General features: G+C 40.6%; 1 protein-coding gene across 5 annotated transcripts in view; it reads right to left on the bottom strand.

Moving 5' to 3' along the window:
• The window catches only part of LOC145407172 (uncharacterized), a 239,258-nt gene that overhangs the window by 129,725 nt on the left and 84,740 nt on the right, over positions 1–24,793 (bottom strand). The window contains exon 1 of one of the 5 annotated variants that reach the window (XM_080278198.1): positions 1,773–1,903. The exons of 2 other annotated variants lie outside the window; for them this stretch is intronic. Coding sequence is in view for 1 of the 3 variants with exons in the window: in XM_080278197.1 (XP_080134323.1) it covers positions 1,590–1,597 (8 nt within the window). In the remaining 2 variants the exon portion in view is untranslated. Of the gene's footprint in view, positions 1–1,589; positions 1,613–1,767; positions 1,904–24,793 lie in introns of those variants that run through there. 2 more of the 5 variants (XM_080278199.1, XM_080278197.1) reach the window with 2 other exon arrangements.

Here is a 24,793-nt window from a genome sequence, read left to right as displayed (position 1 = left end):
GAATAAAAAAAGAGAAAAGAAAGAAAGAAAGAAATGAAAACTCATGCAGATGAACAGGAGGATGTATGAGATGAAAATGGATAAAAGTGAAGAGTGTGGTAAAGCATAGGCCTAGTAGAGGAACCAGTAGCTATTGCACATTTCCAGATATACTACAGCTCTGTGTGCTGCTAACTTGATGTAGTGCTGCCTACTTCTTCCTTCACCTTTATCATTCTTTTTCAGTGTCTGCCCTCTTCACTTACTATTTCTCCCATCTTTCCTGTCACTTTTCCTTACTCATTTCCCCTTTTCAAGTGGCTTTACACTGAGCGACATGCCAAATGGTTTCCTGTATGCAAGGAAACCATTTACAATGCTGGGTGATAACCATAAAACTCACATACATTACCAACAAGTGGGTTGGCAGAGGGTTAGTGCCCCTCCCCATAAAACAACTAAAGTCAAACAGCCACACCTTATGGGATTACGGCATCTGGTTATAGACAACAGATGGACCTACATGCTGCATAGGATCTTACAAGTGAACAAAATCATCTGGCATCGGTTGAAATAGATGATCCTAGTTTCACCAATAATTATTTTCCTTCTAAATAAAATTGCCTGGCAGTGGTGGGTATGTAATACAGTGTCAACCATTTCTTACCAGTAATTTTAAAGGCACCAGGCTTGTTTAGAAATTCATTAGCTCTTTAACTATACAAAAGTTGTTCACCAAGCAGAAAATGAACAACTTCTATAGTCTTCTCTCATGGTCTATCAACATACCACTGACACTGCAACAATTAAATGATAATGACAATGCTATTGTGTCTGGTAAATGGTTAAATGGGTCTTTTGGCATATCTTAAATGTTGTAGAGCAAACACTAACTCAATGCTATCCACTAACTTACACTGAAAATCTATGCATTTATTCAGGATGAAAATTTATAAGCACAGTCTTTCCCATACATTATCAAAATATGTATATTTTTAATACTGTGCATCAAATACAACATAATGGGTACTATGCATGGTTACTGCTATGCACTTAACAAAGTGACATTATGTCAGCTGGTAAATTATATACCCTCATAACTGGTTGTATTTATCCCATGACAGCATGAACCAGTCAAACAGGTAACACACACACACACACATACACTGCATGACCTGAGTGCAGTTCATGACCTCAATCACTATCACTGCCCAACCCCACACACACATACACAAGCAAACATAATTGTCACCATCTTTAATATCTGTTACTGACTAGCAACAGTGTCAAGCCTGGATAAAAACAATGAAAAAAAAAAAAAAATCCTCCCATACTCGCTTCTCACGGTGTAACAATAGATGCACCGAGAGGAATCCCAGCAGGCTTAAAGTTTATTGACGACGCCAAACCACGTGCGTCCAGTCATGTGGCGTCACCTAAACTCATATGGTTAATATAATCAGAAATATGAAGGAATGCAAAGCAAGATCCATGCCTCCGCAAACCCGGAACAAGCAACTACATTTCAGCCCTGACAACAATGCAAATACGGAGTGATGCTCTTTATTTCCCTTCCCCACATGTTCCCCTTACCACCCCTTCCCTCTTACAGGAGCATGCAAGGGCGTCGAGAGCCAGCTGGAGACGCCGGCGGGAGGAATACACAGGTCCGGGCTGAAACTAACGCACAATAAGCCTAACGACTCCATGGCTCGAGTAAATAAAGGAACACGGGACAACATTTTACTTTCTGTATGACTGACCCCCACATTATTAAGAGACACTGACCTTACCGAGCAATGGTTTGATGCAAGCCCCAAGACGGTGTGGTGCTAATTACGGCAAATTTCGCATGAACAGGTGTCAAAATCGTGAGAATCTAATCTGCCTTTCACAGATCAATTCCAAACATCGGCCATAATGGCATCGTAGTTTGCCAAGTCGCCGCCAGAGGTCAGGACCGGCCGCTCCCAAACACGCTACTTTTTCCTTCACTCTTCTCATTATTTACACAGAACTCTGAAAACTATTATTGTTTTTTACGTCAAGTAAGTTTCGATTCCCTTGCCTCAGCCGGAATTGGTGATTTTTTTGTAATATATGAGAGTCTGGCAGGCTTAGGCATTTTCGCTCCCAACATGCACCGGCGGGACGCGCGGCGCTCTCACGTTCCCGCCGAGACAACTTCAGAGTCATCATGCTCTCTCACTCATTTTTAAAACAATGCACTGCGAGTTTTACTCTCACAATGAATTTGTTGTGCCAAAATAATAATGAGATCACAGTTCTCATTATGTTAATAATATTGTGTACATTATAACAGCTAGCTTATGTCATGAACTCATACACTCAATTACACGCACGACAGTAGAATATTTAAAGCAAATTAATTTACAAACTACATTACTGTACATCACTGAATTTCTTGATTTTTACTAAAAAATCATGACACGGCTATTGTCGGTGTACTCAAGTAGACACCTTCACCAGCATCATTCATCTCACAGAATGCGCGCCAAACTAAAGCGCATCATTGCCTATATTCTCTCGCAAAATCCCCGGTTTATATTTTATTGACCCTGAAGGTGGATCAACCATTTTAACTGTGACCATCTCTGTAACAAATAAGCTCACGTGGCTAAAATCATACGGATGAAGAGTTTTTTGACAAAGCATTCAGAGGGCATCCACACCTGAAGCGTTTCGTACCCCTCTCTCCACATCCACCCACCCAGAAGCCCACCAACCCACCCACCATCCCCTAACTCACCCCTCCACCCTCACACTTCCCCATCCACGCCAGACCCAGCCCTCACCGCCACTGCTTCTCACTCACCCTTTTCTTGTCCCTTTCACACACCCACATGCCATCCCAAACCCCTTTCTGTACCCTCTTGTGGTCCTTTTCTTTGCATATGTGTACCCCCAGCACTCTCATCCTTTTTTCTCCTACTCAGTATTCCCACCCAGTTCCCTTGCCCCTTGTCACCTCATTCTTACCCTCCCAGCTTGTCACATCCTCCCAGTCCCCAGTCTGTGCCCCAGCCCTCTCCCCCCCTCCACTTATCCAGCAATTTTTCAGTCCCCATGGAGCCTGTTCATCTCTCTCCATCCCTTGTCCTCATCTATTCAGCATTTCCCTCATTCATGTGTCTACTTTCCCATTCGTTTATCCTCCTTATCCACCCCATAACAGCCCACTTAATTTCCACTCTGCCCTCCACAACCCTTTTAATCCTCCACTTACCCACATCCAGTCCTCTTCATTCCCCACTCAGCCTCATTCAGTCCTGATGTCACCCCCATCCAATCCCATTCAGTTCGCTTCTTTCCCATCTAGCCCTTCCAAACCCCATTCAGCCCCTCACATCCAGTTCCCTTATTTCCATACCCTACCCATGCGTCACTCTCTCTCATTCAGCTCTATCTAGTCCCATTCATATTCTCTCCAGCCCCCATACATTATCTCCATCCCTCTCCAATCCCCATACGGCCATCCCAACCCCATACATTTTCTCCATTCCTCTCCAATCCCTATACAGCCCTCTCATACATTTTCTCCAATCCCCATACAGCCCTCTCCAGCCTCCATACATAGTCTCCATTTTCTTTCCAATCCCAATAAAATCCTCTCCAGCCCACATATACATTGTTTCCATTCCTCTCTCTCTCTCTCTCTCTCTCTCTCTCCTTCCTCCATACCGTTCCCCCCTCCCACCCACAGCGGCCATATCGAACCGCCAAGCATCCATCGCATTGTTACCCGCCAAACTTTGTCCCTCTGGACTCTCCATTATTTACACCACTACCCCCTCCCCCTTCCCCTCCCTGACCTACCGCATTGCTTCAGAAAGCATGGCGTGAGACAAATGCAGCTGCGTCTGGTTAAGTTGGGTGTGACGCTAGGTTGGGTTTAACTAGATTAGCTTTGGTTGGATATGGGTAGGACTATGGTCAGAATTACTGCGATTTTAATGTGTGTGTGTGTGTGTGTGTGTGTGTGTGTGTGTGTGTGTGTGTTTCCCTAATTGTATTATACAGGATTTGAACTAAGATCGTGTTGTCCCGGCTCATTTCTACAAATATTTATTATCCATTTTAGGTCTAAACACGTGTGGTTATATGAGAGGACTGGGTAGGAAGTCTTTGGTTATTAGTTTGCTTTTTAGGATGCAGGATATGGGGCTGTTCGGGAAGGAACCGTTTAATTGTTAGGTTGCTATTTTTTTTTTTAGGATACAACAGGTTAGGATGGGGTTTTAGGGTTGGAACTTTAGTTGCTAGTTGTTTCCTAAGATATAATGGGTTAGTGTGGGGTTATGAGGTTAGGGTGGGAATAGACTGGAGGTTGTTATCTTTAGGATATAATAGGCTAACATGGAGCTGTCAGGTCAGATTAGGTTAGGTTAGGGCTGGATATTTTTTATGCAAGGAAGAAGGAACCAAAGGCTAGAGGTCCGAAAGATTGTTAAGTCAGGATGGGTGAGGATAGGTTAGGACTAGGTTAGGTCAGGAAAGGTGAGTTTAGGTTAGATTAGGCAAGATCGATCCACGTCCCAAGTTTCCATCCATCGTACTGTTACCCAGCAAAACTTTGTCCCACTGGCCCTTCCATTAATTACACCATTCCCCCCCTCCCGTTCTCCCCATCGCCTCTCCACCCCACCACCCATCCTGACCTTCCACATTCGCCACTGCATTGCACAAGGAAAACGGTGGATGAGTGACTGTCAGTAGGAAACTAATGTATTTGTCCTTGGCTAGGTTAGAATACAGTAGTGTACAGATGACAGGTTAGGCTAGGTTAAGTTATGTAGTTTGTGTTGGGTTAGGTTAGGTTGGGTTACATACCGTAGTTTAAGTTCAGGTAGGTTAAACTTCATTAGGTTATGTGTTATTAGGTTATCTGCGGTTAGCTTGGGTTGATAGGGTGCTGTTTTTGAGGATATGAGAAAGGATACGGAAGAAACTCAAGTTATAAATTAGCAGTTGAAGGAAGTGAACAGGGATAGGGGATAAAGAGTCATGACTTAACTAAGCGATCAGTCATAGGTATATAGGTAAAAATTTGTGTGTGTGTGTGTGTGTGTGTGTGTGTGTGTGTGTGTGTGTGTGTGTGTGTGTGTGTGTGTGTGTGTGTGTGTGTAAAGCACAGATATATAGATGTAGAAGAAAAAAAAAACAATGGGGTAAACTGCCAGAATCCGTATTTATCAATGACCTTACACAGCTGCCATGATGAGCAAGTCTCGATTGACGTTTATTGTTATCAGTACGATTTTTTTTTTTTCTAATTTTTCACTTTTACTTTTGTTTGGTTCTGAAGTATTTAGTATCTGTACGAGAGAGAGAGAGAGAGAGAGAGAGAGAGAGAGAGAGAGAGCGTCCTTGCATGCAGGGACATTTTCCTCATCACTGGCCTCCCTCCCCTCCCCCTCTCCACCGCCATAGTCACCTGAACACCCAAATCTCTTCCTGGAACACAACCAACAAGAATCGGTGTTTTTAATCAGTGTTCTACGTAGCATAGGAGGCTTCGTAGTATCTCTTCTTAGCGATTTATTCTGCGTGTTAGCTTAATCCTGGACATTACCTAATAAAATATGTGAGGGTACCGAACAGTAGCGCGCAGAATACCGTAGATTGTTTAGGAAGGAGTTACGAAATCTCCAAAGCCAGTACCGCGCAGAATAAATCATTCAGGAAGGAGTTACGAAATCTCCCAAGACAGTACCGTGCAGAATAAATCGTTTAGGAAGGAGTTACGATATTTCCAAAGCCAGTGCCGCGCAGAATAAATCGTTTAGGAAGGAGTTACGAAATCTCCCAAGCCAGTACCGCGCAGAATAAATCGTTTAGGAATTAGTTACGAAATCTCCCAAGCCAGTACCGCGCAGAATAAATCGTTTAGGAATTAGTTACGAAATCTCCCAAGCCAGTACCGCGCAGAATAAGTCGTTTAGGAGGGTGTTACGGAATCTCCCATGCCACTTACATCGGGCTGACCCTAAAAGTTGGCATGGGAAGAATGGAACCGGTTTGAATACGGGACAGGGTCGTGATGTGCAATATTATGGTCAATTCCCTGTCGTAATGTAAGTGGGGCTTGTTTCTGTAAAAGGGATAAGGGAAGGAGAGTGTAAAGTACTCCCATGTATCTTGTTCTTTGGAAATAATAATAATAATAATAATAATAATAATAATAATAATAATAACAATAATAATGGTAGTAGTAGTAGTAGTAGTAGTAGTAGTAGTAATAATAATAATAATAATAATAATAATAATAATAATAATAAATAATAATAATCCTGGTTACGAGGGGAATGTCGCAAAAGCTGTGTGCAATTTCAGTTTAGTTCTGTATAATAGTGTAGTAGGGCCAGATTCACATTTCAACTTACGATCAATATCCTGACATAACTGATTTTTTTTCGTATGGTGAAGGAAAATGCAGAGTCTTCCAATAAATCGTAGTTAGCTACAAAAAAATCGTGTTGTTATTATTATTATTACTATTATTATTATTATTATTATTATGCAGGACGAACAAGGGGAGCAGTGTTGACTTCGTGCCTCTTGTCCTTCCTACTTTTAAAAAATCCTAACTACGACAGGGGACGGGATGTATGATTTAAAAACCCATTCGTAATTTTGGGGAACATCATATTATCAGACTGGGCTTTCTCTCGACCGAAGATAATCGCCTGGTGCTGGCTAAATAAAATTCGTAAGTGTATCTGAGGCAGAAATACAGTTACTCCAGATAGTTGCCGAAGCCTTGGACTGCTGGGAATCTTTAAGCTCTTATTTCCAGCGAGTATTCTTTGTTACCAGATTCGATTTTTCTTATCTAACCAAAATGAGCTACTCCCACACACCGAATACTGACTACATTAGGCCATCAATCGAGCTGAAAAGGGTTAGAGTTCTTCGTAGAGTGAGAGAGAGAAGCTACAGTGCTAGATTCAGTACCTGTGTCAGAAGTGTGGTACAGTAACACTTTCCGTCTGAGATCCTTCCTAAGCTGAATGAAACAACTTGGCAGGAAAAACGCATTAGCAAATCCGTCGCGGTATATAGGTTACGGGACTGGCGACACGAAAGTTGCTAGAAGGCTTGGTAACTTCCACGAACTTATCTCATTTTTACTCTCACAGATAAGCCATGTTTAGTGGTGTTTGGGGAGGTGGTAGTGGTAGTATAGTGATGGTGGTGGTGGTGGTGGTGGTGGCGAAAATGGTTGTGTCATCTGTGCTTGTGGTGATGGTGACGATGGTAGAGGTGGATGTGGATTTGGTAGTGCTGGAAGTTGTGGTGGTGATAGCAATGGTGATGATGGTGGTCTTGGGATTGTACTATAGTGATAGTTGTGGTTGTAGTGATGGTGGTATTGAGAAATGTGGTTGTGGTGATGGTGGTACTAAGAAATGTGGTTGTGGTGATGGTGGTAACTGTGGTTGTGGCGATGATAGTTGTAGTAATAACAGTGATGCGTGAATATACTACTGTATATATATATATATATATATATATATATATATATATATATATATATATATATATATATATATATATATAGAGAGAGAGAGAGAGAGAGAGAGAGAGAGAGAGAGAGAGTGTGTATATATATATATATATATATATATATATATATATATATATATGTGTGTGTGTGTGTGTGTGTGTGTGTGTGTAACGGAAGAGTGGAAATGAAAGTGATAACAGGCTGCTTTACTATCGCCTAACATGTGCGTAGCATGGGTAGGAAGGCACACATCCACATTACATACAGGCGATGATAAGTAAACAAGAGAGAGAGGGGGGGGGGAATTAAGCAATATTGCATTACACTCAGCAGATACTCGTAAGTTAATACCAGGATTTTTAAAAACTGGAAAAGAAACAAATGGATCATATTCTACTGTAGGTGGTACTGTATGCTTCGAAACATACTTATCTTTTAACTTATTTTTCAGATTGTACCTTGATATTCTCTTCCGTTATTTATTTACATATTTATACGCACCTACATAGCTTCAGTAACGTACACGATAAAGATATAAAATCCGTCGCTGAGAAAGGAGGGCTACAAAGTCCCTTACGTCTTGTTTTAGCGCAGTTGGTGGGCGGGTTTAGTCACAGTACACGATTGAAATGACTAGTAACCATGGAGACTCACTTTTTAACCAAGTCTCATTGAATTTCACGCTACAGCTCAGTATCCAAGTAGTGGAGGAGGCCTTGTTCCCTAATATAAAAACAAGCATAGTGCAGTAACCAAGGAGATCCATTATAACCTCGTAAACCAGCGCTAATCGAATTTCACGCACTTGCAATCTAGTATTCAAGTTGTGGGAGTGGTCCAGTTCCGTCCGGTGAAGACAAAGCAAGTCTAATAACCAAGGAGATCCATCCCTACCTCATAACTAGGCTCATCAAATTTCACGCAATCACAGCACGATACTGAAGTCGAGGGAGTGGCTCATTCCGTTCTCTGTGCTGCACACACGTCCACTTTATTTAGTGTTTTTTTACCACTTAATGATCCTACATATATTCACACTTAAAACAGTGTTAACCCCTTTAATCAGGTGACGTATATGTTTTCATAATTCTGTGCTGCCACCAAACGACTCAGTGAAACTTGGGAAAGATCTCTAATTTAGTACTGGAGTTGGGAACTACCGATATATTAAAAAAAAAAAAAAAAGCACCGAAAAAAGGCCAAATAAAATCGTCTCAAGATAGAATGACTAGGAAAAATGCGACCTAAATGATCTTCGAGCTGGAATATCCGTCTATCGCCTGACGCTGCATTTAATGAGAGGTGGCCTCGACAAAGAACCTCCAGGCGTCTCTGTTCCTACTTAAATATCAAACGGCGATTAATGCAATACCCTTCCCCTTAGGTGGTTCCAGGAAGAGCAATGCAAGGATGTATATTAATCTCCCTCGCCGCTAGTGTATGCAGTCGATGACGTCAGACATATTCGTAATACAAACAGGAGGCATCTTTTCAAACCCTGATGGTAAAATAATATCGGCTTTATGGCTAATTGCATTAATCTGTTGTTATGAAGAAAAAATGATAGGGTCGTATTTAAAAAGGCTCCTCACCAATCTTTACCATAAGCATGTCTCCACAATGTTAAACTATTATCACTGATCCTTTTGTTTTTTATACTCCACATATTCATTCGAATTTGTTAAAAAAAAAAAAAAAAAAGTATTTTGGTAGCTGTACGAGTGAAACTAAGGACACACAAGAAATCTTATGCACAAGCGTATTAAGTCACGAGAATTTATACATAGGAGTTAGCTTATAAACAAGATAGCTTATAATGTTGCTGGATACCCTTCAATCCACTGATCGTGGAGATTTTTCAGTCGCGAATGAAATCGTTTGGCGTTGGCCTGGGTAAAATGTGAGTGGCCTGCATATTGCGCTCTCCAATCTTATGTGTTGCGGGCACGGCTCAGTGGTTTAGTCTGCTTTGGCGAAAAGTGAAGGCTTTCTGGCTGCAGCATGTCATTACTGATCAACCATACAATTTATGGACGTAAAAAAACTATAAAGCATGGAAATGATTATGAGAAGAATTAACTGATGCAGGGGAGACGCTGGTAATGCTGACTAAGCCGTCCCCGCAACACATGAGAAGTGGAATGCGCAGGCCTAATATATATTATGAACCACCCTGAATCGTCCCCCGAGGTTTAAAAATGTCGTTTTCCTAACATCGCGATTTCTTCATCTGTAAGACCTCACACCTCCACAGTAGATTTGATTATATAAGAACTGGCTGAGGGCGTAAACACTCTGAAAATAGAGAATATAAAACGCGTCATACTGTGAAAACTACGTGACTCAAACTATGGTCCATCCACTTTAACTTGATGGAGATTTTTCCTCCTTTTATAGTCCACTTCCCGTAGCTCTGTGGCAGTATAAAACAATACTACGGTTCTGTAAGGTTTCCGGTGCACTTCTTCGTGACTGGCACCATATTCTAGTGTTAGTCCCTTATTACAGATGAATTTGATGAACAGATGGCAATTCCACACCTTGCTAAAGTGAACAGAGTATAGTATTTCGCTGTGTTCAAGAGGTGGTGGAGAGGGACGCCCTTGTGTGGTGGCACTGAAGTAACCAGGGGGATCAACAACCTGATATACAAACGTCTCTCAGTTACTTCCCTATCCCCCCGAAGTCTGGAAAGTGAACTCCAGAAGAAAAATTTAAACCAGCAGTCCACCGGGTTCACATTCAGCTGAAACTACTACTACCACTACTACTACTACTACTACTACTACCACCACCACCAATACTACTACTACAACTGCTATTACTACTACTACTATTACATGTTTAAGGTCTTGCAGTGTGTTGTCTTAACGAGGCAGACAGAGTGAAGGGATGCCTAATTATTCATGAACTAAGGAAAATAGCCAAAAGACAGCAAGAATACATTGTTAAATCCCTTCAGTCCAAGGGAGTATGCTTTATCTCCTTGTGTTCAGACGATTTCCTTTAGCTTTGGAGGGTCTTTTTGAACTGGAGGGGTTCGACAGAGCCTCCATTAACTTTTTCACTAATACCTGGGTCTCCCAAACTGAGTTACATATGATGGTGTGGTAGTAGCAAGAATAAATAAAAAAAAATCGTCATTGAACTGGATGGATTAAAAGGTAATGGTACAGGAGGGGCAAACGTTCTATGGCCTAAGCTTGTATCTTAATATCAATATTTTTTTTCATATTAGTAGGAAATAAAGAACACACTCCAGAGATAGCAAGAATATTGTTTCAAAAAGTGGAACTGTGAATAAAAAGAGTATAAACTCCATTTCTTGATCAGGCATATTATTCTGATCTTTAAGACTTCACAATGGGTTGATTAAAGAAGGTGAACCGCGTGCAAATCGTTAGGAGACAGCAGGGTGTACTGGCGGCGATGGGGCTAATTTTTCTTGATCCAGACAAGCATTTCGGCAAGTTTGTCCCCACAGTGGCCTGATTTAAGATGAACTGGGTGAGGAGATACATAAAATCGTCTGAGATACCAGGAACGGTCACAGTGTTGAAATTCCTTGATTCAAAGATTAATTTTGCTATGTTTAAGAGATCACAGTGGGTTGATTTAGCAAGAGGAACTGTCAGAGTGTGCATCATCTTTAAGTGCTATAAAATCGTCCGCATAATATTCATCATCATCATTATCATAAAAGACGGCAGAGTACAGCAGCTGAAATATAATAATAATAATAATAATAATAATATTATTATTATTATTACTAACAAAAGTCGGCAGAGTACAGTAGCTGAAATTCCCGCATCCAAAGTACTACACCAGTATCGCTGAGACCACAGTAAATTCGACGCTAGTAAAGACAGTTTGCGGATAGCAAGAAAAAAGTTAAACCAAAGCGTCATCGCTGTGAAATGCTTATAGGTCCCTGGCTCAGACAAAAATTTCGACACGTTAAATACCTCAAGGAGTTTGTTATGTAAGACGAACTGGTTGAAGAACTAAATAAAATTGCCTGAGGATCGCAAGAACAAAACGTAAATAATCATACTGAGAGGGTTCAAAATTCCCTGAACTAAGCTAATATGTCGACATGTTTAGGGCCTGACAGTGGGCTGATTTAATGAGGGAAGGGACGTGTAATCATTCCTTACCCCTGCCACTCCTGTAATTTGTTCTCATATTGCCTTGCTTGTGTGCCTGATTATAGGTCTCTCTCTCTCTCTCTCTCTCTCTCTCTCTCTCTCTCTCTCTCTCTCTCTCTCTCTCTCTCGACAAAGTGTCCAGGGTCCCCTAGAGAGAAGGGTGGGATCTTAAAGGGGCCCCCAAATGAGAGAGAGAGAGAGAGAGAGAGAGAGATTTGTAAACAGTGTATCAGTTTTTAACAACGTCATTTGGGTTCCCGACTAGAACTATTTTTACGAGGGATCATCATCACCATTACCACCACCACCATCATCATCATCTGACACATAATTCCCGCCTAAAAGATAAGGTCAGGTGGGATCCAGAAACAAAGTGTAAACCTTAGGGTGGCAGAACTATCAAAACCATTCCTAGCCCATTTTACTTAGCCTGACACTGCCATCTCCCCATCTTGTTTACTGAGCTGTGGCAATAGAGTAATACAATAATATGATGCTAGTCATGAATGATTGCTATGGAAAGTATGCAGGGCCAGATTACTGTCATATCCAGCCACTGAAGTACGTGAAAGAAGCTGCAAAGGGACGAAAATCTAGACGAAGTTAATGTAAAATTGGTACAGTGAAATGGATCATCTTCATATTTAAAGGTTATACCAGTCTGAAGAATTTCGTTGGGAATACAGTTTTGAAACAAGCTTTATCCGATGTATATTTGTATTTTTTTTACACATTAAGAGTAAATATTAAGAAAAGTGGAACCACGGTGGATCGGTGGTAGGATGTTGTCTTACGATCAGCTTGTGACACGAGTCGAGGATTCGAAACTAAATAGGTGGCAGATATTTAAAGTGGGTGCTGGATTATGGCTTCTTATGCTTTTATTTATTTATGTATTTATTTATTTTTGCCTTGTCGGTTCATACTGATGACTTCAGCATTCTTTCGTGTACACAAACGTAATCACAACACTCCCAATTTCAACAGTAATCACAGCTCTTCCAATTTTAGCAGTAATCAACACTTCCAATTTTAGCAGTAATCAACACTTCCAATTTTAGCAGTAATCAACACTTCCAATTTTAGCAGTAATCAACACTTCCAATTTTAGCAGTAATCAACACTTCCAATTTTAGCAGTAATCACACTTCCAATTTTAGCAGTAATCAACACTTCCAATTTTAGCAGTAATCACACTTCCAATTTTAGCAGTAATCAACACTTCCAATTTTAGCAGTAATCAACACTTCCAATTTTAGCAGTAATCAACACTTCCAATTTTAGCAGTAATCAACACTTCCAATTTTAGCAGTAATCACAACACTTCCAATTTTAGCAGTAATCAACACTTCCAATTTTAGCAGTAATCAACACTTCCAATTTTAGCAGTAATCAACACTTCCAATTTTAGCAGTAATCACACTTTCAATTTTAGCAGTAATCAACACTTCCAATTTTAGCAGCAGTCACAACACTTTCAATTTTAGCAGTAATCACAACACTTCCAATTTTAGCAGTAATCACAACACTTTCAATTTTAGCAGCAATCACAACACTTCCAATTTTAGCAGTAATCACAACACTTTCAATTTTAGCAGCAATCACAACACTTTCAATTTTAGCAGTAATCACAACACTTTCAATTTTAGCAGTAATCACAACACTTTCAATTTTAGCAGTAATCACACTTCCAATTTTAGCAGCAATCACAACACTTTCAATTTTAGCAGCAATCACAACACTTTCAATTTTAGCAGTAATCACAACACTTTCAATTTTAGCAGTAATCACAACACTTTCAATTTTAGCAGTAATCACAACACTTTCAATTTTAGCAGCAATCACAACACTTTCAATTTTAGCAGCAATCACAACACTTCCAATTTTAGCAGTAATCACAACACTTTCAATTTTAGCAGTGATCACAACACTTTCAATTTTAGCAGCAATCACAACACTTCCAATTTTAGCAGTAATCACACTTTCAATTTTAGCAGTAATCACAACACTTTCAATTTTAGCAGTAATCACAACACTTCCAATTTTAGCAGCAATCACAACACTTCCAATTTTAGCAGCAATCACAACACTTCCAATTTTAGCAGCAATCACAACACTTCCAATTTTAGCAGTAATCACACTTTCAATTTTAGCAGCAATCACAACACTTTCAATTTTAGCAGCAATCACAACACTTCCAATTTTAGCAGTAATCACACTTTCAATTTTAGCAGTAATCACACTTTCAATTTTAGCAGCAATCACAACACTTCCAATTTTAGCAGCAATCACAACACTTTCAATTTTAGCAGCAATCACAACACTTCCAATTTTAGCAGCAATCACAACACTTTCAATTTTAGCAGCAATCACAACACTTTCAATTTTAGCAGCAATCACAACACTTTCAATTTTAGCAGCAATCACAACACTTTCAATTTTAGCAGCAATCACAACACTTTCAATTTTAGCAGCAATCACAACACTTTCAATTTTAACAGTAGTCACAACACTTTCAATTTTAGCAGCAATCACAACACTTTCAATTTTAGCAGCAATCACAACACTTTCAATTTTAGCAGCAATCACAACACTTTCAATTTTAGCAGCAATCACAACACTTTCAATTTTAGCAGCAATCACAACACTTTCAATTTTAGCAGCAATCACAACACTTCCAATTTTAGCAGTGATCACAAAGCTTCCAATTTTTCATGCGTCAGTACACCACCTCCTTCCGGTTGATACTGCTTTAGCATGGTGAAGGTTAATTTTGGCTGTCACTCTCCCGACAAGGTCTGTACCTGTTGCTGCTCCCACAATGACTATTAATGTACTGTATAAAGAGTTTTCCTGCTCTTTAGTAACTCCATTCTGTATTACTCATCTCTTTTTCCCCTCTCTTTCCTTCTCTTCCTCTTTTCTTTCCTTCCTCTTTCCTCTTCTTCCTTTTTTCTATCCTTCCTTTACTTCTTTTCCTTTTTTCTTACCCTCCATTTTCCTTACCCTCCTTTTCCCTGTCTTCGTCACGTCCTTTTCTACTCTCTTGTTTCCTCACCCTTTTTCTTTCCTTCCTCCTCCTGTTTCTTCTTTCTTCCTTCCTGTCTTATTTATTCTCGCTTTCCTTTATTTCTCCTCTCTCACCTCTCCTTATTTTATATTTTCCTTCTCTCTCTCCGCTTTCTCTCCTCTTTTCTCTGTCTTTTTTTCCTTTTCTTTCACTCGCCAAATCAATTATCTTTCTTCCTTCCCTCCTGCTGCATCCCAATTCTCTCCTTCCCTTCTTTCTTCCTCCTCTTCCTCTCCTCCCTTCATCCTCACTCCCGCCTCTAACTATAGTCTCTCTCTCTCTCTCTCTCTCTCTCTCTCTCTCTCTCTCTCTCTCTCTCTCTCTCTCAGCACACTGTACCCAGGGATTAAGAAAGAGTTACTTTACTGTTGCAGGGTTAAGTTAATCTCTCCTCCCTCCCTTCCTTCCTCCTTCCTTCCTTCCTAATTCTATTCTCCCTCCCTCCCTTCCTTCTTCCTTCCTTCTCTCCTCTCTCCCTTCCTTCCTCCTTCTCACCTCCCTCCTTCTTCCTTCCTTCTCTCCTTCCTCCCTCTCTCGCTTTTTTCGATTTTCTTCCCTCCCCTCTCACACATTCCATCTTTCCATCTCTCACTCCAGCATTCCCATCATCTCTCCTCTCTCTCTCTCTCTCTCTCTCTCTCTCTCTCTCTCTCTCTCTCTCTCTCTAATGCACGCCCACCTTACTTCAGTATTCGTTCTTTCCTTCTGTCAGTCTTTCTGTCTCACCTATACACACGATGGAAAATGAGTGTGAGAAAAGTATTTATATTAGAGATGTGTGACGATGAGTGACTGAAAAAGTTGTAAAAATTAGTTAGAGAAAGGTGTGCAAGCGAGGAGAGAGAGAGAGAGAGAGAGAGAGAGAGAGAGAGAGAGAGAGAGAGAGAGAGAGAGAGAGGCGTACAACGGAGCAAAGAAAATGCAGAATACATGACGTGAGTTGCAATCCACGTGGGAGGTGCTGTTTTATGCAACACTATACATTGCAAAAGAGAGAGAGAGAGAGAGAGAGAGAGAGAGAGTTACATACACAGACCACACATATTCTACGGCTTTCTAGGTGGTCTGGCCTTGAAAGTAAACCTTTTCGTCTATAAAAGAGAGAGAGAGAGAGAGAGAGAAACTAAACACACTTAAGAGAAAATAATGAAGGCAATTTACAACATTTACTGAGTTCTTTTCTTTTTCCTACAAGTATATTCGCAGTTTGTGAGTCCTCCAAGGAATTCGTCTAATTGTTTTCTTATCCTCTGAGTATACTGTATTTATTTATTTATTTACTTATTTATTTTTCATGCGCAGGAGTAAGGACGGCTTTTTTTGTCTGCGCAGTAACACACCAGAGAAATTTACCGTGCAAGACAGCGTAGACATGTATTCAGTATGGACAGTGAGTATCTGACGCCCAAGTGGTGACATGTGAAGGTGTGTGGCACGTAGGAGAACTGCTGGATCTTAGGAAACGGGCTATAGAGTCTATGTTCCGAAAAAGTTACATAAACAGAAAGTAGAAGAGAAACAGTTGACGATTAAACTGGAATATGCTATAGATTGAAAGATTATTTAGAGTACTGGGTGACACTGAAACTATTTATTTTGCGTATAATAGCATTCTCTTTTATGCCACTGATGTTTTGATGCCGACATCGTCTGCATCAACAACATACAAGAGGATAATGACGAGTAACGTGCAAAAATAAATCGGTAAAGAAGCGGCTTTACGAAACATCTAATGCGCTTACAGTTCAGGCCATTATCCTCTGCATGCTCTGCTTATTCCTTCGATAAACATTTTCTTGTGTGTGCAGGGGTACGCAAAGTGCGGTAAAATTCGTCAGTTCGTTGGTTAGCTCATTTGTTTGGAGGCGCGCGCGCGCGCACACGCACACACACACACACACACACACACACACACACACACACACACACACACACACACACACACACAGACTGGAAAACAATAATAATGATAAAAACAAAAACAGCAGTAGCAGTAACAACAAAAACAGCAACAACGTCAACAAAAGAACATCAACAAAGCCAGCAACGCCAACAACAAGAATATGAAGGTGGTCGGGATGGGTAAATGCATCTGGTAAACAACAACAACAACAACACGAGGCCTGGGAGGGGTGGGGGACTGCGAGTGCATCTGTTTACAAACAAGCGGACGCTCTTGATCCAAATTCTTTTTTGAGCTGCCTAGTTCAAAATGGCGGACTATACTCAATGTGGAAAAAACAAAAATAATAATAAAGGCACATTCAAGTAACAATAATGCGTAATGCAATGTAGTGGTTCAGCCATATTCAATCCGATGACGCATATCCCCATTTCGTCCTTGCTATCCCAGACGATTTTAGTCAGTTTATGAAGGATCTCTCGTACTGAAGGGGTTAAGGGAGACTATATCCAACCCCTCTAATTCGAAAAATCTCCTTCCCCCTAAAAAATAAAAAAAAAAAAAAACTAAGGCACAGATAAGTTCCTCAAGATGACAAGGTTAAAGAAAAGTAAATAGCTGAATTAATCAACAATATTACTAAAAACAGAAAAGGAAGAAACGAAATAGCAAAATAGTATCTGGACTGCGGTTTAAAAATGTGATCGAATATATGATTATAAAATGGATGAACAAAGTCAACAACAAAAAATGTGCCAATGTCTATCTATCTACTGCCAGACGCCATAATCCCATAAGGGGTGGCCATTTGACTTTGAGTTATTTGTTTTATGGGGAGGGGCACTAACCCTCCACCAACCCACTTGTTGACACGTAGGGAGCACGTATGGTTTGGTTATATGGCTACCACCCAGCGTTGTAAATGGTTTCTTGGCTTACAGGAAACCATTTGGCTTGTCACTCAATGTAAAGCCACCTGTAAAGGAAAGACAAGTAATAAGAAGTGACAGGAAAGATGGGAGAAATAGGAAGAGAGGAGGGCAGGCACAGAAAAAGAATGATAAAGGCTAAGAAAGAAGTAGGCAGCACTACATCAAGTGAGTGGATGACGGTCGCCACCACCTACCACTATTAAAACACATTAACAGAAAATGTGATTCGATGCAGAAGGCTGAAAATAATGGAATAATGGGAATAACAGATATGACCCGATGTAGAGGGCTGAAAAATAGAGGCTGAAAATGGTGGATTGTATCCGATGTAAAAAATTAAGTGTAAATAATGCAGTATGTGGTCCTATGTGATGGAGAGAGAGAGAGAGAGAGAGAGAGAGGGGGGGGGGTCGACAAGGAAGAAGAGCTGGGACAAAAAAGGAGAACAACGCGAAAAAGGAAAGAGAGAGAGAGAGAGAGAGAGAGAGGCAGCTATAAATCCGCCAAATATAATAATTCCCAGCAAAGCCCCTCGGTTGAAGTGTTTTTATTGTCCAGTAACAATGCAAAAATTAAAAAATAAATAAATAAAAAAAGGCGTCCCAACCGTGCTGGAGAGAGAGAGAGAGAGAGAGAGAGAGAGAACGGCATTTCCTAAAAGGGTCATTTTCTCACCGCTTCCTCCCATCTCTCACGCTCGGCATATTTTCGAAGCAGGTGTAATCCATTCTGCAACGATACTGTCCATATATTACGAACATTAACATTAGAGATAACAAAATTCAGTCGATAAGCCACACTGCACGCCCCTTGTCTTTATAACAACAATAATCACAAAGCGGACCGGGCGAAGATGAAGTTAGCCCCTGAATTTCTGTAGGTTGCTCGTAAAGCCTGTTTGGCCTTTTTACCATGCTGTTCACTGCTGCATAACGTGGCATTCAGGTTAACCACATCTACTGCGCTGATGATGAAAAAGCATGTTTTTTTTTTTTTAATCGTGTTCCTCAGTGCTCTTTACATCTTAGTACGCAGGCACGCTATATTTCTTTTACTATTCACCCCATTTTTTTTTTTTTTTTAATTGTTTATTGTCATTCTGAAACTGGAGATCTGCCCATTGCCTACTTTTTCATTTTCATTTTTTTTCCTTTTTTTTCTTTTCCTTTATTATTATTATTTTTTTGCTCCCTTACACTTTAATCATGAGGGTGTGATGTGTATAGGAATCCCTTCTTTTTAAAACTCAATTTCTTCACACCAACAGACGATTTAATTAAGCCCTCGCAATGGAAGTTATAGTCTGCATTAACTTCTTTATTAATACAACGACATCACTTACATTCTGTTCTTGTTTAACACCAACTTTATTCGTTAAAGGGAGATATTCGTTAGGGGGAGTCATTCGTTAGCGATAGATTACTAAAGCTTACCATGAGTTTTTGTTTCATTATATTTATACCTATTTCTTTTTATATCTATTTATATATTTATGTCTGCTTATAATGATCTATACCTGCCTATCTAAAGCCAACAGCTACCCGTACTTATTTATACCTGCCTCAATTAATTCTGCCTGCCTACGGTATATTGTTCTCGAAACAATTTTGGCGAAGCAGTTCCAAGCTCCCATTTATCTACGTAACTAAATTTATGCGGTCATTCAGGCGGCAAAATATATTGTTGGCCAAAGTTTTGAAATGTGCACAATTTTTGCTCTAAAAAAAATTTCTGCACGAGGACAGAATTTTTCATATTAAATTTCTGCTATCTCTAGACGATTTTATTCAACTTCGGAACAGCCTCATAACAGTAAAAGGGTTACTGAAGGCTATATCTAACTCCTGCATTTCGATGTGTCTCGCCTTAGGTTGAACAGACTCGTCAGAAAGTATTACGAATAAATGCACTCGACATGTCTTCGGAATGAAATTGTTGGCTCCTTCCGTTCGGTAGTGTACTGTTTAATTCTTGCTACCTTCAGACGACTTTTTATTTAGCATAGGGAAGCCCTCTTTAGTGACGGGGTAAATGAAGGAGAGAGAGAGAGAGAGAGTCCTCGTAGTGAAGAGCTTAAGTCAACTGCAAATGGAGGAACAATCTCTGGCATCGACTTAAGCAGATAAAATTATTACTCTGTTTATTCTATGCCAAGTTTTTAAAACTGTGCTTTGTTCATACGACCACACTTACAGTACAATCAGTTCCCTGTCGCAACTCGTTTGATCCTAACTTAGTTCAGATTTCATTTTTTACAGTTTTTCCGCGTAGCGCTGTGGCAGAAAATGCTACGGCTCTGTAGCCTTTACATAGCGTTTCTTTGTGACTACAATTCTATTCCATAGAGTTAATCTATTGTTACAATGAACTCGTCATTCAGGAGGGAGAGATGGCAATTTTAGGTCTTTAGAGAAAAAAGGTTTATTTTTCAAGGAAGAAACAAACAAGGGAAGTTTCTGCACTTCTACCTACTTGTCCTTCACACACACACACACACACACACACACATATATATATATATATATATATATATATATATATATATATATATATATATATATATATATATAAGTTTCCTCCCCTGAGTCAGTTAAAGTTTTGCATATTCATTATTCTCTTATCCTCCAGTAGTGAACGGGTAAATGAAGACTCAGATTTAATCTCTCCAGTACCAAACTCCACACCTGAGTAACATCGTCTAAGTCGTCTTTTGTTCATTAAAATAAACCAGCAGGAAATATGTTATCCAATTCGACGGTCTGCAGATAGAGAAGGCGTAAGTTTAATGGCTATCCACTACACAACAATTGATTTCTAGATGCTCAGTTGTACAGCTGGGGGAAGAGAGACAAAGTTAGCCTATTTCCTTGTCGGTAAAGGAAGCTCCATAACACCTCTTCTTAAGCGATTTATTTTGCCTATCACACCTTGCCGTCCTCTTCTTTGTTCCAGTATCTCAGTATGACATACAATATTAACCATCTGCATCCAAAAATAAGTCTCTACGAGGGAGGTGTTAGGGAGCTTCCTTAAACATCGAGAACAGAATATGAGCGAAAGTGGAAACACCATAGAAGACTGCTTCCATAACACGATAATATTTTGTACCCCAGGGAAGTGGCAGTTGTTTATGGTGGGCATCTGAGAAAACGGTGCTGGGTCGATAAATTTATGGGTAACTCCAGGAAAAATGTTACGCTTAGTTCGTCTGTTTCCTTCGAGGTGGTCATTTCAGTAATCTACAAATCAACATTATTATTATTATTATTATTATTATTATTATTATCCGAGGTGGCAACAGGCTTGAATGTGTGAATGACTGTTGCCCACTTAGTTATTGTTGTTAGTACCTCGCCCCATCCTTACGTGGGAGAAAATAAAAACGATGACTGATTTAGAAATATATCTACCATGTTAGCGTATTCCCATAGGGGGATGCAAAGAAAATGGCTGTTGTCCTTTTTTTTTATGTACCGTATATACTATAGAAGCATAACTACGAAAACAACACTAGCTATCCCCTTTAGCATCGTTTGTTTGCCTGCACACAGACAATTATGGTGGAAATAGGCAATAAGCCCTATAATGCAGCTACGTGAAATATTAAACGGTGAAAATAACGGCTTGCATAATACAGGTAATACTCCACCCTACCAGCTCTTCCCCTAACACTTCCATTTGCATATTCCCTGCTGCTCTTTCACCATTACATCTACCTCTTCTCCTGTTCCGATCTAACACTGACACTGCTGCCATATATATATATATATATATATATATATATATATATATATAATAGAAGTCTGTTCTAACCTAAACTCGCTAATCCTTTTCAGTTCACCTTATGTCCAAGTTTGGTCAGACTGGAGGGTCACTTCGACTATACATACAGTGCTCCTCACCCAAACATCATTCAGATTTTCGTCCTTTTGCAGTTATCACAAAGTTCGCGAGCAGAATAAAACAATACTATGGTTTTACCTGTTTTTTTTTTTACAGCGATTCCTCGTGACTGACATGTTCTGCGATGATTCATTGTTACAACTGAGCACTTAAAATACAGACAGGTCAAGTCTAAGAAAATTTAAAGTAAAACGGTATAGTAACCAGGTAAAGTCATTCCTGCCTCTTAACTAAGGCTCATCGACTTTCATGAAACCATGACTTAGTACTCAGGACGTGGAAGTGACCCAGTTCCGTCATGTGATAACAAACCTACTACAGTTACAGTACAGTACCTTTAACCCTTGGACACAGAGAGTTTTAGAATGAATTTAGAACAGTTGCCATAGGAAAATATCGCACATCACTCAATAGCCGTCGTTCCTTAAAACTGACTTCCTCACCAACTAATTCTTTCTCTGTTCTCCTTCCGACCTGGTGGGAACCTAACAATATGTTGGTACTTTCTTAAGTTTAATGTAGTCAGCAAAGGCAGCAAGAATAAAGTGGAAAACAACTTCATCATATACAGTAGAAAGGGTTGCCAGTCAAGGATAAGGAGTCAAGCAACAGACAGAAACATACGAATCATTAAAAATTTCTTCAAAAGGACGCTTCCATAATAGATACTAAATGCTGGAGAGACGTAAATAAAAGGAGAAAACACGACACTCTCCGCCGGCATCATTTCAAGGTTCACAATGCATTACACAGGAGGATGTTGCAAGAAATATGAGAATCGAGGTGAACAGAGTGGCCTTTGAGGGGTTGCGCATTGAACTAAAAGTGAACTCGAGATTTGAACAGTCGGAAATTGTAGGTAAATATTGGTTGGAATCAGAGTTGAATTCAGCAAGACTGATATTATAATAGTAATAGTAATAATAATAATAATAATAATAATAATAATAATAAATACTTATATACCAATAATAAAAATAATAAGTTATACTACTACTACTACTACAACTACTACTACTAATAATAATAATAATAATAATGATAATAACGATGAGGCATTAAAAATGATTTGTAGCACCTTTTCCTTAGCGATTTATTTTCCTTATTACATCCTAATATTCTCGTGTATGCTATTTCCACACACACACACACACACACACACACACACACACACACACACACACACACACGAGCTGATTTTCGTATGCGTGTCGAAATGTCCAGACTCTGATTATCGTGAATGTTTGGGAGTGTCAGGAGAGAAAAAAATGGTGAAAAATGAAGAGAGAGAGAGAGAGAATCGTCACTCCCCTACCAATCCCTACAAGACCTCTTTCCTTTACAATAAAATGCGTACAGGAAAAACAAGATATGAGAGGAAATTACAGAGCAAGCCTGAACTTCCCCCCCCCACCCCTCCCTCTCTCTCTCTCTCTCTCCTACCTATGTATTCTTAACTCTCCTTCTTCCTTGCCTCCTGATTTCTCTCTCTCCCTCTTTCCTTCCCTCTCTCCCTCTCTGTCTCCATTCTTCCCTCCATCCTTTTCTACCTCCCTCGTTTCTTATACTCCTTCTTTCTTCCTTCTCTCCATCCAGTGATCCATCCTTGCCTCTCTATTCCTGTCTCCCTCCCTTCCTCCCTGTCTCTCATCCTCCCTCACTCCCTCCCTACCTTCCAGCCTATATTCATCACTAATTCATCACTTCATCTGTTCACCCATCTTTCCCTCCCTTTCTCTCTCCCTACCCACTTACCTCCCTCCCTCCTTTCCTCCATCCATCTCTCCATCTATCCATCCACCCATCAAACCATCAGTCTACTCCTCCTTTATATTATTGCCCTCCTCTCCCTCTTTCTATCCCTTTCCCTCCCTCCATCCGTCATTCTAGCCATCCATCTGTCATACCATCCATCCATCCACCTGCCCATTCATCCATCCATCCGTCCATCATACTATTCATCCATCCATCTATCCATCCGTCCATTCATTCATCCAACTATCCATCCATCCATCCATCCATTCATTCATTCATCCAGCCATCCATCCATTCATACATCCTGCCACCTTTCCATTCAACCATCCATTCATCCATCCACCCATCTATACATCCATTTAGCCAATCGGTAGACAGGTGGCCTGCAGTCCTATCAGACCTAAGCTCAAATCCCCGCTGGGGCAGGGAACAGTTTATGGATTTGAATTTCATCAAAGCAGACTTTACTGATCTACCAGAAGACCCGCCGACATGACGTAAAAATACCCCCGCTAATACCAATACACCAGTCCTGCATGAGACAGCCCTAGCATGTATTCAATATGGAGGGTGAGTGTTAGCGCCGAAGTGGTGACATGTAGAAGTGTATGGTATGTAGGAGGACTGCTGGGCCTTGGAAGCAGGCTGTGAAGCATATGCCCAGAGTCGATCACATAGGATAAAAAAAAAATCCTGCATTATATTTCTCCCTCTTTCTCTCTCTCTCCCTTTATCTTTCCCTCTCCCTCCCTCCTCTCTCTCTTTCTCTTTCCCTATACTCCTCCCTCCCCTCCCTCTCTCCCTCGGCGCCTCCAACTCCCCCTAGCAATTCTGATTTTTCCCAGGAATTCGCAATTTTATTTTCAATTTATGTCCGCTCAAGGCTAAGGGCAGGGGAGGGGAGGGGAGGGGAGGGGAGGGAAATTGAGGGAGGGAAAGGAGGGGAGGGGAGGGGAGGAAAGGGAGGATAAGAGAGATGATAAGAGAGACAGAAAAAAGAACTGTAACGGGTGGTAGGGATGAAGGGAAGGGAGAGAAGGAATGGGAGAGATAAGATGAGGGGAGAGGAAGGAACAAGAAGGTAAGAGAAGGCGAAGGAGGGAGGGAGGGAAAACAAGATAAAGAAAAGAAGAAAAGCGACATGAAAGGAAAGGGAGGGGGAGGGAGAGAGGAGAGAAGACGTGGAGGAGGAACGGAAGGAAACGGTAGAGAAGGGAAGACGGAAGGGAAAGAAAAGTAGAGGGAAGAGAACAAGACAAGACGAGGAAAAAGAAATAACGGAAGGGAGGGAGGGAGGGAGGGAGAGAGGGAGAAGGAGAGAGAGAGAGAGAGAGAGAGAGAGAGAGAGAGTAAATGAAGGGAAAGAGAAAGGAGAAAAGAGAAGCAAAGCGGAAAAGGGAAGGGAAGGGAGGGGAAGGGAAGGGAAGGGAAGGGAAGGGAAGGGAGGGGAAGGGAAGGGAGGGGAGGGGAAGGGAAGGGAAGGGAAGGGAGGGAAGGGAGGGGAAGGGAAGGGAAGGGAAGGGAAGGGAGGGGAAGGGATGGTGAGGGATGGGTAGGGAGGGGGACGAGAAGAGA

The sequence above is a fragment of the Coenobita brevimanus genome, chromosome 72 (genome assembly GCF_032717465.1).
Source record: "Coenobita brevimanus isolate Jiangsu-jjx chromosome 72, ASM3271746v2, whole genome shotgun sequence".
NCBI classification, from domain to species: domain Eukaryota; kingdom Metazoa; phylum Arthropoda; class Malacostraca; order Decapoda; family Coenobitidae; genus Coenobita; species Coenobita brevimanus.
Note: the sequence above shows the minus strand (reverse complement) of the source record. Positions and strands in the feature narration are given on the sequence as shown.